This window comes from Dermacentor variabilis, chromosome 2 (genome assembly GCF_050947875.1).
Source record: "Dermacentor variabilis isolate Ectoservices chromosome 2, ASM5094787v1, whole genome shotgun sequence".
NCBI classification, from domain to species: Eukaryota; Metazoa; Arthropoda; class Arachnida; order Ixodida; family Ixodidae; genus Dermacentor; species Dermacentor variabilis.
The window spans coordinates 15,897,164-15,916,271 of NC_134569.1; the positions used below are offsets into that span (position 1 = coordinate 15,897,164).

The 19,108-nt window shown below is 45.8% G+C and overlaps 1 protein-coding gene across 3 annotated transcripts in view; it reads left to right on the forward strand.

Annotated features, from left to right (window-relative positions):
• Positions 1-14,419, forward strand: part of LOC142571418 (monocarboxylate transporter 13-like) — a 34,024-nt gene extending 19,605 nt beyond the window's left edge. For all 3 annotated transcript variants that reach the window (XM_075679750.1, XM_075679747.1, XM_075679748.1), the window contains 3 exons: positions 8,264-8,516; positions 9,229-9,378; positions 14,037-14,419. In XM_075679750.1, the coding sequence (XP_075535865.1) occupies positions 8,264-8,516; positions 9,229-9,378; positions 14,037-14,068 (435 nt within the window). In that variant the 3' untranslated portion in view covers positions 14,069-14,419. The remainder of the gene's footprint in view (positions 1-8,263; positions 8,517-9,228; positions 9,379-14,036) is intronic.
• The last annotated feature ends 4,689 nt before the right edge of the window (positions 14,420-19,108 follow it).

The window sequence follows — 19,108 nt, forward strand, 5'->3', positions numbered from 1 at the left end:
CTAACCATGCTGTGCCTTAGCTTTCGGTATATGTATATCCTGGCATAGCCGAGCTAAGCCACTGCCAGTTTTTTTATTTGGTCTTACCGACGCACAGTTAGAACGCAGGCGAGAACGTGCACAGTGTAGATGATGATGATGGTGATCGAAAAAAAGGAAAAATGCTTGATTCTGCAACCCGTGAGCGAGCACGGCGAAGCGTCGAGCAGTGTAGCAATGTCAGGAGTCCGTGCGACCAAGAAGGTTCCGTGCCAGGTGCCGGGAGATAGAGAGGTACAAAGCGACGTTCGAGCGATGAGAAAAGTTTCAAGGAGATAGCGTTAAGCCGCGACCCGTTGTCGCAGAAAATTCGGTGTCCGCGTCCGCCACCGTAGCGAGTGTTGGCGCCGCGTGAGCTGAAATTCCCCTAAATGTTCTGTACGGCAGTAAAGTTCTTCTATCACCAAAGGTGCGCATACCTTGTCTTCACTCCTTACAAAGTCCTTGCTCGCAATTTTGAGAATGACAGCTTACAAACAGATGTCATGAAACAAAACACCGACAGCGCATGCATTTTATGTTAAATCTTCTCAGACTGGTAGGGTAGCAAACCGGGTGCTCGTCTGGTTGCCCTCCCTGCCTTTCCTGTCCTTCTCTCTCTCTTTCTCTTCTCAGACTGAAATATTAAATGTACGAAACAATAACAGAAGATTGGCCCACGCACGAGGCCACATTTCTATACCAGAAAGCTCGCCTTCGTGCATAGCGTTCGCCGCCAGCGTTTCCTGGTAAACATATATGGTTACCAGGAGCTGCAGTTACCGGGAAGCGTGAAGAGCAATCGGGGATCTTTCAATGCTGTCGCGTTCCAGAGGAAGCTTTAGCTAAGGCCCAACTCCGACGCGGCCGATTCAAATACATGCAAAACGCAAAAACGTTTTTTCTGAGATAACCCCTGGACCGATTTTAATGAAATTTGTTGCATTTGAGAGAGAAAGTTGTATTCTAATGACTGTTGGAAACAGAATTACGATTTAGGACCTGAATTTTGTTACAAGAATTTTGATATCTTGGAAGCGTGAAAAAAATATAAGCACGAGGTTTAAAAGTTCATAGCTCTGCATCAAGAACTGATATCGCGGTTCTGTGAACGGCATCCATTAAATCATGGAAAGGGGACAAATTGGATATGTCAATTTACATCTTACGTGCTTTTTTACTTTGTGTACAAGGGTTCTGCAAAAGCTGTATTTCCATGTTACTAAATTATTGAGATTCATGTGTAACATATCAATTTTGTCCGCTTTGTATGTACTATTATATCCATTTCACAGAATTGTATTATCGTTTTTCTTTGATGAGTTACAGAGTTGCAAACTTGATAGTTTCGTTTCTTGAAAATGTTCGATTTTAACAAATTTTTAGTAAAAAATTGACTACCTGAATCGAAAATTCGATACCAATAGTCACTAGATTTTAGGTTTTTCTTTTAAATGCAACAAACCTCGTCAAATTTGGTGCAGTGGTTGCCGATAAAAACGAACTCTCCTTTTACATGTATTCAGGTGGGAGCACCCGAGCTGAAGCTTCCTCTTAAGGCCAAACTACACGTGCGCTTGCCGGCGCTGGAAAGTTCGCGACCGCGCCCCTTGTGCGTTTGTCGCGTCTCGCGAGTAATGGCGGTTTGGACCTACAAGACACGCGCTAGAGCGCGTCCACTTGGCTCACATGTTCGCCTTTCTAGACATCACTTCGTATTTTTGTGCGGCAGCCAAAGCACTGATATTTCTCGGGAGAAGATAGTTTTAGAATAGCATTTGTCGCCTCACGTGTATGCGTTAAACGCAAACACCTTTGCGAGATGTTTTGGTGTGCGTCCCCTCAAGACGTTTTCCTTAACGTACGAGAACGCAAACGCAAGGAATCTTTATTGAGCGTTACGTAAAAAAAAATGGTAAGCGACCCTAATCTTTCATTTTAGCGTCTCTTAGTGGCACTCGCATGCCTCGGCGTTGCTTTTCTTTAGGTTAGGCGAGCGAACGTCTTTCCCCTAGCTCTATATGCGGCCCTGGAAAAAGCCACCTAGTGCCTTTGGCCTGGAGCGACGAAGGGCGAGGAGGAATAAAGCACATTATGCTCCGTCGAGGCCCGAGTCAGAAAGCGCGAGCCAACTTCACGAGCGCCTGAGGCGTCGCCGCCAATGGGAAGTTTGGCTGCTACAGACGCCGCCGGCTTTATCGCTCAATGGGCCATGTGGCGCTTTCGCATCAAAACTCTCCTGGCAGCAGCACTACTTGGCGCAGTAAGACAATAGCAGAAGCTCCGCGCGCGCGTGCTCGTGCCGCCACAGAAAGCTGTCTTCAGGTGTATACGGTGCCTAGCAACGCAGCCTACGTGAGGTGAGAGCTGTCACCTGTGGCCGTCACTAAGAACATCCATCGAACGAAGCAGAACAGGCCGCATCGCTCCGCGCTCGAGCGCAGCTACAAGGGCGTCGCCGTCATTAACAAGAACAGCCAGCCACGGCCGGGATCGAACGCAGCAGCAACGTATAGCAACGGCGCTGCTGCGTTCCAGCGCGGCTGCGGCTGCTGTGAGTGGATCGCTTACCGTTGTGTAGTACGTCTTATAATATCCGAGAAAAAGGAACCGACGCAGGAGGTGCGTTACCTACAAAATACCCCGACGCTGAAAAGGTGAATAGCGACAAATTAAGTTTTAACGCGATAGCGTTCAGGGTCCCGCGTCGCGAAATATCCGATGCCGCCGTCGGACGCCGCTTGCCGAAAAATAATTCTATATCACATCCACACAGGCCCTCCGCGTGGGCGTTACTGAACTAATTGAACTGACCTCAGAGGAAAATACGTCAGACGAATCGTGAAGTACGATCTAAACTCAACATACAGACATGATAGCGTCGGAATTTAATTTGAATACACCAGAAAAACCTAATTCTGTTACTCGGAAGCTCAAACACAAACACTTTTCCCGAGCGGCGCGGCCCGCTCGGTTTCTTGCAATGTAGCCAAGGCTGTAAAACACTTGGCTACATTAGCCGCAACCTTTGCTCGGCAAAAAAGTCAACTAAATTATATCCTACACGACACTGGTTCGTTCGAAAATGGAGTACGTGTCTTTTATTTGAAACCCGCATCAGTAGTACCTTATAAACAAGCTCGAGTTAGTCCAAAACAAAGCAGCCCGATTCATTACGAAAAATTACTCACGAACGTCTAGCATCACTAACATTAAAATATCTAGCTCCCCTCTCTAGAAAATCGAAGACTGGTAGGACTTCTTTTCCATTTTCACAAGTTTTATCATTGCAGATCATCTGTGAGCGCATGCCACGTCAGACCCGCCCATATCGTATCTTTTCGCGCCTTGATCATCCATTTCAAGTGCAGTCCGTTCTTGAGCTTCTGGAGTCACTCGACCCTCTTTCTCGTTATATATCACTGGAATATGTTACCATGTGAAGTCGTATCCGCTCTAAGTCCTGATAATTCCCTAACAGAACTAAAACACTATTTTAACGTACTCACGTAGGATTCTCTTGCTCATTCATTATAGGCATCACCGTGTTCTTGTGCCCCTTTTTCTTATTTGACTTTTTTTTCCTCACCATATTTTCATGTTCCTTGCGCAAATAGCGTTGTCTTAGGTTAGCATCGAATTCCTTGTACTGCATAAAATTTTCTATGGTTGTGATATTTCATTGTTTCATGCAGTATCTGCTGGTATGTGTACATTTTTAGCAAGCATTTTCCTTGTATGAAGTAACTAAGTAACGTTGATTTTGTGTAACACCGATTTTAATGCTATAGGTATCTTCAACCTTTAGGATGTGTCGTTTAGTGCTCTTACGGTTCTTTTTTAACGCGATAGCGTTAAGGAGCTCGTGTCGCAAGAAAAGCCGGTGTCGTCGGCGTCGGTGTCGGCGTCCGCGGCGTTGGCCGTGAGCAATAAATCACGGCAGGAGCTTCATAAATAAAAAGCAACTTCCAAGATGGGCTGGGTGGGAATCGAACCAGGGTCTCCGGAGTGTGAGACGGAGACGTTACCACTGAGCCACGAATTCGATGCTTCAAAGCGGTACAAAAGCGCCTCTAGTGAACGCGGTGTTGCCTTAGAAACGAGCTGTTTCTAAAGCGTGCGTCGCTTGCTCAGGCGCACATTTCGTTGTCGCGCCGAACGCTGCGTTGCTCGACGCTCACCGCGTCCGATGCGGGGCGCGTAGTCGCTGCGCCGTAGCCCATTGTCTTACACCCCTTGGCGGGTCTACGGGAACGCTGTCGCGTTCCACTCTTGAAGGCGAAGCTTAAGCGTCCTCCAATTTTTTTTTCTTGCTTGTTTTTCCGCTTGTGTTCTTTTTATTTTAACATGCATTATCTGTTTAAATGCGTGTACTGTAACTATCACTGATTTATAGTAACACCCCTATGTAATGCCCGTATGGGCCTTTAGGGTACTTGAATTAAAAAAAAACACCATCGCGCTCGGCTCCGCTACGCATCCGCAAGAAAGTGGCGGTTGCCGGGAAGCGTGACAAGCAGTCGGGGATCTTTGAAACTTATCGCGTTCCACTCTCAAAGGCGAAGCTTAAGCGCACTCCAATTTCTTTTTCTGTGTTTGGCGATGTTTTGTGGCAAGTAAACATGGTAACGTCTGCTAGAGACGACATGACCATCGCATAGAGTAAACTTTAATAGCTGCCGGCTTTCTTGTCAGACATTGCGGTCCTCCACAAGCGGTCAGGCTATACCGTTTTCAACTAGGACTTCCTTCGTCGCAGGTGTAATTTGAAGTCACTGTCGTGCGCAGTAATAATAGAGCGCAGCTCTTAAGCGCCCGTTCCTGCGTTGCGCGTCGGCGTAACCGAGCGAATGAGCGCAGCGAAGGACGAAAGAGCGAACACGGAGCGCAGCGGGGGTTGAGAAAGAAGTATTAACGCGATAGCGTTAAGGAGCTCGTGTCGCAGAAAAGCCGGTGTCGGCGTCCGCGGCGTTGGCCGTGAGCGATAAATCGCGGCAGGCACTTCATAAATAAAAAGCAACTTCCAAGATGGACTGGGTGGGAATCGAACCAGGGTCTCGGGAGTGTGAGACGGAGACGTTACCACTGAGCCACGAGTTCGATGCTTCAAAGCGGTACAAAAGCGCCTCTAGTGAACGCGGTGTTGCCTTAGAAACGAGCTGTTTCTAAGGCTCAGGCGTGCGTCGCTTGCTCAGGCGCACATTTCGTTGTCGCGCCGAACGTTGCGTTGCTCGACGCTCACCGCGTCCGATGCGGGGCGCGTAGTCGCTGCGCCGTAGCCCATTGTCTTACACCCCTTGGCGGGTCGACGGGAACGCTGTCGCGTTCCACTCTTGAAGGCTAAGCTTAAGCGTCCTCCAATTTTTCTTGTGGGGAAAGAGGAAATGCTAGCACTATCTTCTGCAACCCATGCGGGAGCACGGCTCAGCGCCAGCAGGATGGGAGCGTTGGGGTTAAGAGAGAGAGAGGGTAGGAGGGAGAAAGGTAGAGGGTCGTCCCAGCAGCATCAGACAAGCCCAGCCGGGAAGGCCCAGTGGATTCGACCGGAGAAGGCTGGAAGTAGACCGTATAGGAGGTGGCCCAGCAGAAGCGAAGTAGTGGCGGATCAGAAAGCCCGAGGTGGTGGGATGGCCGTTAGGCTATCCGTCTTTGTAGAAATTTCGTATAGTCTCGCCGAGAGCCCCGACAAGTCGAGGTACTCGACGGCACTTAGGAAGGCTGGTAGCTGATTACGACTGGGGAAGAGGATGTCTTCCTGTCGCGAACATGGGAGCCCCACGCGGTGAAACTCCTGCAGAAGTCGGCCGCGGTGCTGCAGGTGAGCAGGGCAGGCCAGCAGGAGGTGCTCCAGAGTCTCTGGTTCACCACAGGAAGCACGGGCTGGCGAGGTGGCTTTCCCAGGGCGGTGCCGGCGGGCTGCCGTCCAGTAGCAGCCAACTAGGAGTCGGAGCCGCAACGAGGCATCCCTTCGTGGGAGACCGTGCTGTGGAAGAGGCCGTGGTGGCCAGCCCAGAGATACCCGTTTGTCCGGGTGGCAGGCGATGATGTGCCGGCGCAGCCTGTGCCTCGAGAAGTCTGCAACCGTTACAGCAGGGCTGAGGGGGACGCTTGAGCGGTGGGCAGTTTTTGCAAGAGTGTCCGCCTCTTCATTGCTCGGGATTGCATTATCTTCAATCTTCATTGCACGTGTGCCGATAGCCAATGCAGGGATAGTGAGCATCCTGCGCCTTGAAAGGCCGTCAATCTTGAAAAGAGCAGCGCAACCCCAAGGCTAGCCCTGTCAGGGTTCTGCAGGCAGAGCAGCGCCGCCTTGGAGTCGCAGAAGATGGCTGCCGGGGTCGCTGGTAGCGGGTATTGAAAGATGGCAATAGCGAAGAGAGCGTGAGGAGGAAAGCGGAGTAGCAGGGAGCGTAGAAGAAAAGCGTAGAGCCGCGCAAGACTGGCTCTGCGGCGACGACCACTACAATATGGCGCCAGAGTAGCGTGCCGTCGTCTGTTCACCGATGACGCTATCGATAAGTGATGCGTAGAGCGCGTCCACCGATACCCTATGTGGAAACAAAGCGCTGCATGAGCGGAGGTATGTCTGCGGTGGCTGCTGTGAACCGCGCCCACACGTCACCGACGCGCTGCCTCTCGCGATCTCCCGATTAGCGAGGCAGTCGCGCCACACCTCGCTCCGTTTGCAATGTGCCGCTCGAGACAGATTGCCCGCACCAGCCACGGTATACTCACGGCATTCTCTTCCTAATATAAACCGTGTACCTATATAATCGTGATGCAAAATATTGACACGCATACTTCTTTCACGTATTGAGCTGCACTGAAATATCGCATTAGGGAGTATCGTAACCGTCGGTAAAATTTTTATAGCTTGAATGGTAAGGGTTTTCGTTAGCCGTGCGGCAATCGAGCACACTGAAAGGTTTTATGATTTCTACTCTTTGAGTGCAATTTTTTAAAGCCCCTACAGAAAATGAACAGCGCCGTTAACTTTCTCGCTTTTATGTCCACCTTATACATGTGCTGGCGCCTTGACTTTTGAAGTACTCAATGATGCATAATTTTAGCGCTTACTCGACTCCCGTGTTCGGAAAATCATTGCGACGCTCTTGCACGATTTCCACCGAATTTTCGCGAGAATTCTGCGAAGTCGTCACGAGACAGTCGAGGCATGTTTTACAAGAACTTGCAAGAAAGTACTCTGGTCGTGATCAATGCGCTAATGGAGCACACTTGTTGTGACATCGAGTACCAACCGAGGTAGGCAATTTCATGGGTAGCGATTAGAAAGGAGCTTTAGTTCGTGGCCTACTCTGATGCCACCTGTTCAAATACATTGAAAGATGCAGAAATGCTTTTTTCAAACAACCAGTGGACCGATTTGGAAGAAGTTTGGTGCATCTGAGAGAGAAAAGTAAATTATACTGATTGTAGCAAGCAGAATTCAGAATTCTGTACCATAATTGCCAAAAATGCTTAATAAAGATGCGAGCACAATGTTCACAACTCCGTAACATTGCGCCAACAACAGGTACCGCAGTTCTGTAAACTGTGTCCGTTTAAACCTCTAAAGCAGACACATTTGGTATGTATACATGTATATTTGTAGCTTACGTGATTTTGCTACAATTTTTACAAGGGTTTTGCAAAAGTCCTGCGAACAAATTAGCTGTATATTTCGAAGGAATGTATGATACATCAATTGTGTCCGCTTTAGATATATTAGGTGCAGTCCAGAGAATTGCGATAACGTTTCTACTGTTGAGTTACAGAGTTGAACAGCTCGTAATTTTGTCCTTTTTTATGTGAAAATTTTTCAAAATTCTTGTTTTTTAAAAACTCGATGGCTAAATAAAGAATTTGCTTCCAACAGTCATCAGAGTTTTAACTTTTCCTTTCAAATGCAGTACAATTCATGAAACCCGGTGCAGTGGTCGCCAAGAAAAGCAATTTGACCGTTCGCGTGTATTTAGATAGAAGCCCCCGAGCTAAATATTTATGTTAATGTGACAGCACAAAGAAGTTGTGGGCCACTGTACCTGTATTTTGCACGCGACAGCATGAAATAAAATACCCATCGATGCGATAGTGCAAAGCGCACGTAATGTGAAGGCTGTGCGACAATGAAGAATGCGCTGGGTAAATAGCCAAGAATTTATGCATTTTTTCAAGCTTTCAGCGCTCCCTTTGTCTTCGACTGCCTAATGCCTCCTTTGCTGTGCACCATCTCCACTCAATACAGATGCTGAGCCATGAAGCGCTGATACTCTGCGGCTTCGCTATCCAGGCAGCCTCATTGGTAGTTACGGTGCTTGTCAAGAAGTACTGGGTTCTCCTAGTGAGCAGCTTCTTCACCGGGCTCACAGGGGGAAGTCGAATATTCGCCTGCACCGTCGTGGTAGCCGAGCTGTTCGACCAACAGTCGCTGCCGCTGGGCCTGGGCGTCACAAACTTCATCGCCGGCATCGTTTGTCTCGCTCGGCCGCCTTTGATCGGTGAGCGAGTCAGCCTTCTGTTCTGAGAGGACGAGTTTAGACACCTGCTCCCAAAGTGAAAAGCGCACTAAGGGTAGCTTGTAATTATGCTTGATTTAAGTACACCTTCATTACCCCAAGCGTAAACCATGTTGCTCAACTTGAGAACGAATATTCGCTTACGGGAACTAAACTACTGTTTTGTCTAATGCCAATAAAAACATGCAACGCCGTTACGCCTAAGGTGACGGCAGTTTGATGCCTGAAGGCAGCTTCGAAGTAGTAAAAGCTCAAATAATACAGCGTTTGCAGTTATGCATGGTCTCCTGCCCCTTTAAGAATGACGTTAAGGGCGTCTGGTTTACATCTGGATACAGACATTGTGAGGCTGCTTTTCTATATCGAGAAAGTGACAGGTGCCACCCAGCATTTAATGAAAATTTACTTGGTCCAAACTTTGTTCACGCCCCGACAGATCTGTTCCATCATCCACCGGTAAATCCAGTTCTAGCCTTGTGTCGCTTGTCTCAACTATTAATCTGACAGCGGAATATATTAAATGGGCAGCACTGCGCACACCCCGTGGTATATGCACCGTGGCGTAGCGTACCTTGCAGTTTGCCGTGTCTTGTATTATAGGCGAAATGATAAATAGGCACATTTGATGGATTTACTGAAGGCGGCGGTTTCCTACGAGTAGCCGTTATTGGTGCGCTTCTGATCGCGTTCTCAGGCTACGCACGGGACGTGGGCGGTTCGTACGACCTCCTCTACGTAGCCCTCGCAACCGTAAACGGCGTTTTCACGCTCACGTGGACGATCAGTCTGTGCTGGCGGAGGCTTCAAGGACGCCGGCAGAAGGGGCCGCTCCCCGGTCTCTCAGGTGAGACATGTGATATACGGTTTTTCATTAAGTCAGCCCCAAAAATTACCCTCGTGCGTTCGTTACAGCCGTCGAGGATGAAAATTTTTCCATTGTGTACTGCAGCCGACGTACCAATGCGACCGGATCAATTCACTCGGTGCGGTTACACTAGTGGTGATGTCAGTCTTACTGATAATACGTCACTCAAGCAAACTATATAAATATATTGAAAAACGTGAGTTGAGAAAAAGAGCGCTTGACTTCCATGAAACGGCAAAGTTGGCATAACAATATCTATTTCCATGTGCCGAAACAAAATAAGGACATTTACTTTGTCCGTATGCGAAGACATATCATGGTTTTAATAGCTTACAAATCTCGATCTCGAGACTCTTAAAATATTTAGTTTGCATTGGTTTTGTTGATAAATACTCACATAGTGCATGTAAACTTTGTTGACAAAATTTAATTATTTATTATAATTCCTGTGAATTGAATTCGAAGGCGAAAAGTGTTGTAATTGCGTTACAACGGTCTTCTTTTTAATTTATAATGATGTTTGGTACTGCTATACATTGCTTTTGTATGCTGAGTGGCTGTTTCGTTATGTTATCAGTGAATCCATATAACATTCAAAATAATTATGTGCAAGCTTTAACCTTTCTTGCTTGTCTTACTTTGATTATGACATCTTTCTTTTGTAGTTGTTTTTATTTATTTGTTCCACCTACTTTCTCCTTCATGTGCTTTGCTAGTTGTGACAGCCAGTAAAGGAAGCACAAATCTCGTCAAGCATGTATGGCCAGCTTTTTATCCTTGTCCTCTACATTTTTACGATTCTTTAAGAATGCAAATAAATGGACATATCAAATACAAGTGGGTAGAGCAGCAATAATAATGGTTATATGCCTTAAGAAAATGCGTCTGCAAGAATCCGCAGTGAACCTGCACTTACGGTATACAATTTGTACAACCTGTGATGCCCAGAGCTACACTCTTCAAAAGTATTGAAGCTTTCTTGTCCCACAACAATAATCGTCATCTGCCTTACTTGCGTCTCTTATGAAAACTCAGCGCTCCTTAGTTTCCTGTCAAGAATGTTGTCTCATGCTGGTAACCCGCAAGTCGTTCCTGAATTGCAAGCACCGGGCTCACAGATGACGATTATTGTTGTGGGACGAGATAAGCCCTAAAGGGTGTACATTTCTTTTTGAGACTGTAGAAGGGAAACCGTACCTACCGGTGCCTTACTGACCACACACGTGTCACACACACTAATAATAATCACGGCGTGCTTCATTGACTGCGACAAAGAGAATTGCAAGAACGCTGGCACACCGCAGACTTGTACGTAACTAAATACATATAATTAGGTACTTCTAATCAAGCACATTTTTCAGTGAATTTGTGGGTAATTTATTACTTCTCCTACTCGGTAACACTCACTTCAATTCAGTTATTTTTCAGGAACCAATTACTTGCAACCAGTTAACTTATTTACTGAAAGCTTTAACCGGCGACGTAGCTTTGACCACCTGAATTAGGCGAGAACTTGAGTAGAACGCCAGCTGTCGTGCCAAGCAGCATCCTGGCGATATCTCCATGTTCAGAGCGGCGAACCCGGATGCTCAGTATTCCTTTGCACATCTTAACTCTCCACCACATGTTCGCCGAGGATTTGAACCGGAGCTGCTAAGGCTGCTAAGGCCACGGCGGACGTTAATGCCACGAAGTCACCTGCGCGCAATTATTTAACATTTCCATCGGTCCTCTCGGGAACTTCTTCTGCGAGCCCCAGCAAAAAAGCCCGGCGGCTCCCAGAGAACGCAGACAAGCGCCGTAGCATTGAATAACCATAGCCTTGTGCGCGGGGTATTGGTACGTTACGACGCCACCCTTCCAACCACCTCGCGCATGCAACGAGTTTTCAGTGTCGCTGCTGGTGTCTTCACAAGGAAATAAGGCAATATATACCTAACAGAAAACTTGTAAAGCAGTTGTTAGTCAAAATAAACCTATTACATGCTGAAAGAGACAGGCCAGCCAGCTCGTTCTATTCGCCGTATTCGGGCAATATCATTAAATGTTTGGAGGAAAGTAACGTAAAAGTAATTGATTACATTTCAGTAATTGACCAATTACTTTCGTAGAGCAGTAATTAGTAAATGAAGTCAATCACGCTTTTGAATGAAGTAATTGTAATTGTAATCGGTTATCTTTTTTCGGTAGCGTGTACAAGTCTGGTACACCGGTATACTTCTCGCATATTTCGAACGAACTATCGATGACAGTCACGCACCGAAAATGTTCCGAGGCTTGAGCCTCCCCGAGAAGAGCTCTTCGCTGGTAACATACAGGCCCCTGCTTTCTGACTCACTCATGCTCGTTTTTCTTCACAACGCAAGCTATCATCATCAGCCTGGTTACGCCCACTGCAGGGCAAAGGCCTCTCCCATACTTCTCCAACAAACCCGGTCATGTACTAATTGTGGCCATGTCGTCTCTGCAAACTTCTTAATCTCATCCGCCCACCTAGCTTTCTGCCGCCCCCTGCTACGCTTCCCTTCCCTTGGGATCCAGTCCGTAACCCTTAATGACCATCGGTTATCTTCCCTCCTCATTACATGTCCTGCCCATGCCCATTTCTTTGTCTTGATTTCAACTAAGATGTCATTAACTCGCGTTTGTTCCCTGACCCAATCTGCTCTTTTCTTGTCCCTTAACGTTACACCTATTATTCTTCTTTCCATAGCTCGTTGTGTCGTCCTCAATTTGAGTAGGACCCTTTTCGTAAGCCTCCAGGTTTCTGCCCCGTAGGTGAGTACTGGTAAGACACAGCTGTTATATACTTTTCTCTTGAGGCATAATGGCAACCTGCTGTTCATGATCTGAGAATGCCTGCCAAAGGCACCCCAGCCCATTCTTATTCTTCTGATTATTTCCGTCTCATGATCCGGATCCACCGTCACTACCTGCCCTAAGTAGATGTATTCCCTTACGACTTCCAGTGCCTCGCTGCCTATTGTAAATTGCTGTTCTCTTCCGAGACTGTTAAGCATTACTTTAGTTTTCTGCAGATTAATTTTTAGACCCACTCTTCTGCTTTGCCTCTCCAGGTCAGTGAGCATGCATTGCAATTGGTCCCCTGAGTTACTAAGCAAGGCAATATCATCAGCGAATCGCAAGTTACTAAGGTATTCTCCATTAACTTTTATCCCCAATTCTTCCCAATGCAGGTCTCTGAATACCGCCTGTAAACACGCTGTGAATAGCATTGGAGATATTGTATCTCCCTGCCTGACGCCTTTCTTTATTGGGATTTTGTTGCTTGCTTTATGGAGGACTACGGTGGCTGTGGAGCCGCTATATATATCTTTCAGTATTTTTGCATACGGCTCGTCTACACCTTGATTCCGTAATGCCTCCATGACTGCTGAGGTTTCGACAGAATCAAACGCTTTCTCGTAATCAATGAATGCTATATATAAGGGTTGGTTATATTCCGCACATTTCTCTATCACCTGATTGATAGTGTGAATATGATCTATTGTTGAGTAGCCTTTACGGAATCCTGCCTGGTCCTTTGCTTGACAGAAGTCTAGGGTGTTCCTGATTCTATATGCGATTACCTTAGTAAATAGTTTGTAGGCAACGGACAGTAAGCTGATCGGTCTATAATTTTTCAAGTCTTTGGCGTCCCCTTTCAAGCTATCATGGGCTTTTAAAGCAAACTTTGTAATTCCTGTACATTTCTTACGTCCTGTCATTGCGCCGTTTTCTGCTCAAGTTAGGAGCCAACCATCCCAAATGAGTGAGTGAGTGAGTGAGTGAGTGAGTGAGTGAGTGAGTGAGTGAGTGAGTGAGTGAGTGAGTGAGTGAGTGAGTGAGTGAGTGAGTGAGTGAGTGAGTGAGTGAGTGAGTGAGTGAGTGAGTGAGTGAGTGAGTGAGTGCGTTGATAGTGTCTCTAAATACGAAGACCGTACCAGCGTCACTTGCACTGGTCAGCTGGTCTATTGTCATCTACAGTCTGGAAGAGATGGCAATGCCATGCTTTCTGCCTGCTACATTTGGGTTCTGAAAAGTATGAAACGTCGAGAACGCAGTGTACAAAACAGCTCCCGGCTGCACATATGGCTCTCATCAGTGTCTGGTGCTCGTTGTCATATTGTCACGTTGTAGTGACGGTGAAAAGCACAGTAGCAAAAACTGTGACTAACGAGACTAAATCTTTATTAGGCTAACCTGTGCCCAGAAATCAGCTTACACTCGGGAGCACAACGATAGCGGCGAGCACAGTCTGCGTTCGTCGAAATTCGGCGAGTCAAGCACGTCGGCTTTTTTGCATGCGTCGTCGACGGCTCCAGAGTAATCGCTCGTGCCCGCGTGTCTTCCAGAAAGTGCTACACAATTCGCGTCGCGCACACAATCACGTTCTGCGACAACAGGCAGTGGATAGAACCATCGATAACATTCTAGAAGCTTCCGATACGTGCAGGCGCGTCCTGCGCCGAGCGATGACGTTTAACATTTGTTAGTCGGTGAAAAGCGGTCACCGGAGAGAGATAAGCAAGTACACGTGTCAATATAGCACGCAAGGTGGGACAAGACATCTCGTTCGTATAAACTCCAGAGAGGAGTACGCGAACTTGCTAACGTCGTCTACCATTTTCTTTCAGGTGAAGACGACCAGGGCGTACTGCAAGGTTGAGAATCAAGAAAGGAAGAATCAGGAACGTCTGTGATAGCACGTTTTTATTTGTTCCGGTGGGGTTAACAAAGTAGGCGCAGTATTTAAATTTATATAGATGTCTACAAGGCACTTCCAGGACTCTGGTATCACGACGTCTATACATACCCTCTGATGTAAGTGGAAGGTAGGTGCCGAAACCCACCATAAGCAACAACAGAAGGAACAAGCAGAAAGAATTTGATTGCAAGAGTCAGAAACATCATCGTCATCATGACAAAATGTAAAGCACGCTGAAGCAGCAGCGACAGACAACTTAGTTGTCAGCAGCAACTTAGTATTGGACGAAAAATTAAGAATATATATAAATAAATATATATATATATATATATATATATATATATATATATATATATATATATATATATATATATATATATATATATATATATTCCGCTCTACGCAATGTGGGAATTTATGTTATTCAAAGCATTTTGTAGGCAGCCTAGCTTATACAACATCGTTGGGGTTTTGGAAAGCGTTGCCAAATTGATTAGCGTTTTTGTGTAAAGCGAGAAATTGTGTATGTGACGTGAGTGTGTGTTTGACAGCAAGACAACGAGGACGGTAAGAGGTTTAGCATGGTGGGGATGGCATGATAATGGATGGTAAGCGTGACATTATTTCATGATTTAATGAATATGACAAAAAGTCGAAGTTTCGACCGAAATGCGAGCCATCTATGGCGATAGCAAATGCAAAAAGAGTTGTACGAAGCAAAGATAGTTTTATCAGCCGTATAAACTTGCAAACTTTCGCTTACTATCCAAATTAACGAGCATGGTGTCAGTGCGCACAGGCAAACGTCGACACATCACACTCGATGACCGCGGACACTCGCTATCAAAACGCTGGCGTGAGGAAGCGCGGCAGCAGCAGCGAGCGAAGTGACCTTCGTGCTGTGTAATGCTTGGACGCAAACTGAGCGGCGAGAACGCTGCACGCACGAAGGTACGAGCCGCCGTCGTACATAACACAGCTCCCGATGCAGATCGCTTTCAGGTTAAGGCGCGCGCGGCTGCGGTATGCGCTGTTGCTGCCGAAGACGCGGTCCCCTTTCCTCCCCTCCACCTGGGGTCTTTCACGCGACGGAAGACGGAGCGTTTCCTCCCCGCATTCCCCCTTTCGCGCCCGATATTGAGCCGCGATCGTCGTCTTGTGCTTTCACTCGCCCCTGCAGTATGCGACGCGCGGCGACGGTGTTAAGACCCTTGGACTTTATACACAGAACATCACGGCGACGGCGACGACAAGACTGCGCCTGCAATGTCCATATAATCGCTATCGCAATAAAAACAATGCGGTTCTCGCTTTTCATTCGTTTATTGTAAAACTTGTACTTTTGGGGCAAAATTGCCCCAAAAGCGTTTACTATAAGATCTACCTAATTCAACAATGGAAATGGCGCATATAAGCCAAATAAATCCCATAATGTTGCTAATAATATAAGTAAACTCTCGTGTGCTACCTAATAGCATCAAGGCTGCCAGACGGCATAAAGGCTACCCAAGATAGTAGACGCATTGGTGGCCGTCGCCCTAGCACAATTTGAAGTGCAATGCATGCATAATGCGGATGTTGTGGGTTCGATCGTCTCCCACCAGCGACATTTTTGTCCACTTTAGTTTCCCGTTTTCATCATTGCCTTCTACATATTCAGTTCAACCACAGTCAGTTACCCCAATGCTTTCTTTGGCTTCATTGCCTGTTGGTTTCGTGTGGTCGTAGTTAACAAAAATCGGGCTCCTCTGTTTCTCTTTTTCTCGTTCACTCAAAGCGAGGGCCTCGAATCTGGCAGCTTTGATGATGCACGAGGGTTTAAAACCAGGTGCCCGCCCCCTTAAGAGGAAGCTTTAGCTCGGTCCCAACTCAGATGGCACCTATTTAAATACATGCAAAACGCAGAAATGCTTTTATGAGATAACCACAGGCCCGATTATAATGACAATTCGTTGCATTTGACAGAGCAAGTTAAATTGTAGTGTGTGTTGGAAGCGCAATCTTGATTTGAAACAAGAACTTCTGAAAAGAATTTTAAAACATAGGTAAGTTCTAAAAAAATAAAAAAGCACGAAGTTTACGAATCCTTAACTGTGCACCAAAAATAAATATTGCACTTTTGAAAATTGTTTTTGTCAGACCATCCGAAGTGGAAAAATGTGATATATTAAGAAAAAAGTCGTAGTTTCGCCCGAAAGGCGGGGTACCGGCTGCGATAGCAACTATAGGTTGTTATACGAAGTAAGAATAGTAGTTTTGTCGGCCATATAAACTCGTAAACATTCGCTTACTAACTAAATGAATGATATAATATGTACGCGCGACTGAACGAGGACGTAGAAATAGACATACAGAGCCGACACACAGAGACAGCGCTGTCCTTGTGTGTCTGTTTCTATGTCCTAGTTCAGTCACGCTTGCACATTCTATCATGGATTCAATCCAACTAGCCCGCGAATGTGCTTGAACTAAATTAACAAGCACGGTGTCCCGCGCGCACAGGTAAACATGAAAACATCTCGCCCCAAAACAGCGGAAACTTGCTGTCAAAACGCTGGAGGGAGGAATTGTGGCAGCAGCAACGAGCGAATTGACCTTCGTTGATCTTTCGCTTCAACGCGAAAGATCCCCTAAAGCTTCCCCTTAGGAAGCTTTAGCTCGGGCCCAACTCCGACGCGGCCTATTCGAATACATGTAAAACGCAAAAACGTTTTTCCGAAATAACCCCTGGACCGATATTACTGAAATTTATTACATTTGAGAGAGAAAGTTAAGTTCTAGTGACTGCTGGAAGCAGAATTTTGATCTAGGGCCTGAATTTTGTTCAAAGAATTTTCAAAAATTCGGAAGTTTTAAGGAAATGGAAGCGCGAGGTTTAAAAATTCATAGCTCTGCACCAAGAACAGATATCGCGGTTCTGTGCACGGCATCCATTAGATCATTGAAAGCGGACAAATTCGATATGTCATTTTACATTTTACGCGAATTTGTTACATTGTTTACAAAGGTTCTGCAAGAGCTGTATTTCCGTGTTAGTAAATTTTTTGACATTCATGTGTAACATATCAATTTTGTCCGCTTTGGATGTACTATTAGATTCATTTCACAGAATTGTATTATCATTTCTCGTTGATGAGTTACAGAGTTGTAAACTTGATAGTTTCGTTTGCTGAAAATTTTCGATCTTCGGCAATTTTTAATAAAAAATTCACAACCTCAATAAAAATTTGAAACCAACAGTCGCTAGGTTTTAAATTTTCATTTAAATGCAACAAACCTCGTCAAATTTGGTGCAGTGGTTGCCGAGAAAAACGAATTCTCCTTTTACATGTATTAAGATAGGAGCACCCGAACTAAAGCTTCCTCTTAACAGCACATCCAAAGCGGACAAAATGAATGTATTACACACCGCTGTGCAATATACCGTTCTTATGTGAGTATGACTCTTGTAAAACTCTCGTAAACTTTGTAACAAATTCACGTACGCTGTAAATTTATGTATCTCATTTGTCCGCTTTAAATAGCGGACAAATTAAGGCCAGTGTCAGAAATCGTAAGCTTGCAGAAAACGAAACTATCAAGTTTACAACTCTGTAACTCAGCACTACGAATAAGTATGACAATTCTGTCAACTGCACTTAACAGCACATCTAAAGCGGACAAACTAAATGTATTGCACAGCGCTTTGCTATATACCCTTCTTATGTGAATATGACTCTTGTAAAATTATCGTAAACATTGTAACAAATTCACGTATGCCGTAAATTTATTTATCTAATTTGTCCGCTTGAAATACTCTAACGGATGCAGTTTAGAAAACGCCGATATCTGTTTTTTTGCAGAGGGCCAAATATGTAAACTTCGGGTTTCCATTTCTTAAACTTACAATTCTTAAAAATTCTTTCTAAATAAATTCAGACCGTAAATCAAAATTTAGCTTCCAAGAGTCACTAGAATTTAACGTTGTCTCTAAAAGGCAACAAATTTCATTAAAATTGGCCATGCGTTTACCTCAGAAAAGCGTTTCTGCGTTTTACATTTACATGAATAGGCGGCATTTGAAGTTGAGCCCGAACTAAAGCTTCCTACTAAAGTTCACGTGTTACGCGACGTCATCAGACAAATAGGATGTTCTGCGCCTACTGTGGCCCTGAGTGTCGCTGGCTAACACTTCCAGGGCTAGACCTAGTACGCATAAACACACAAGACAGTGAACAGACTGATTTAGGCTGATTCACTGATCAGTGAATTAGTGCAAAGCACGCATAATGCGGAGTTTGTGAGTTCCTCTCCCACCGGCGACAAGTTATCCTTTCATCTACTTTCGGTTGCTTTTGTCTCATTATTTTCTACATTTGCATGTAAACCACAGCCAATGATCTCTCTGCTTTCCTTGGCTTCATTGACTGTTGGCTTTATGTGGGTCTACGCGTATAGGCCTTACATGCCTTATAAGGCCTATAGGAGCCTTATATGGAGAACCTCAAGCCGTGTTTTCTCCCCTGCTGGCCAGCACTAACCTGGCGGTACTGCGCATGCTCCGGCACCTCAGCGACATTTACGTGCTCGCAGCAGGATAAAGGACGGACGCCTCTGGGGTTCCACTTCAGTGGGTCTGGCGGCAGCATCGCAAACATTCGCTACAAATTTTTCTACTTCTTCTTACAGGTATGCAATTGGTATGGTTGTAAATGCTATAGAAATGATGATCGCTTGTTGTTGCTGCTGCCAGACCCTCCCACGTTCTTTTTCCTGAAAAGTGCTGCCGGTCTTGTGCACATGTTGAAAAGCCTGTTGATTCTTTCAGGCGACATAGAAACTAATCCGGGTCCCATCACTGAAAAAATGTTCGCCGAATTGCTATCAGGACAGGCTCGCATAAGCAACGAAACATCTGCCCTAACCTCCAAAATTGCCTCTTTCGATGATCGTCTATCTAAACTAGAGTCACTTGTCGCCAACACCAAAGATGCCGGTGAGCGCGTGCAGGAACTAGAAAAT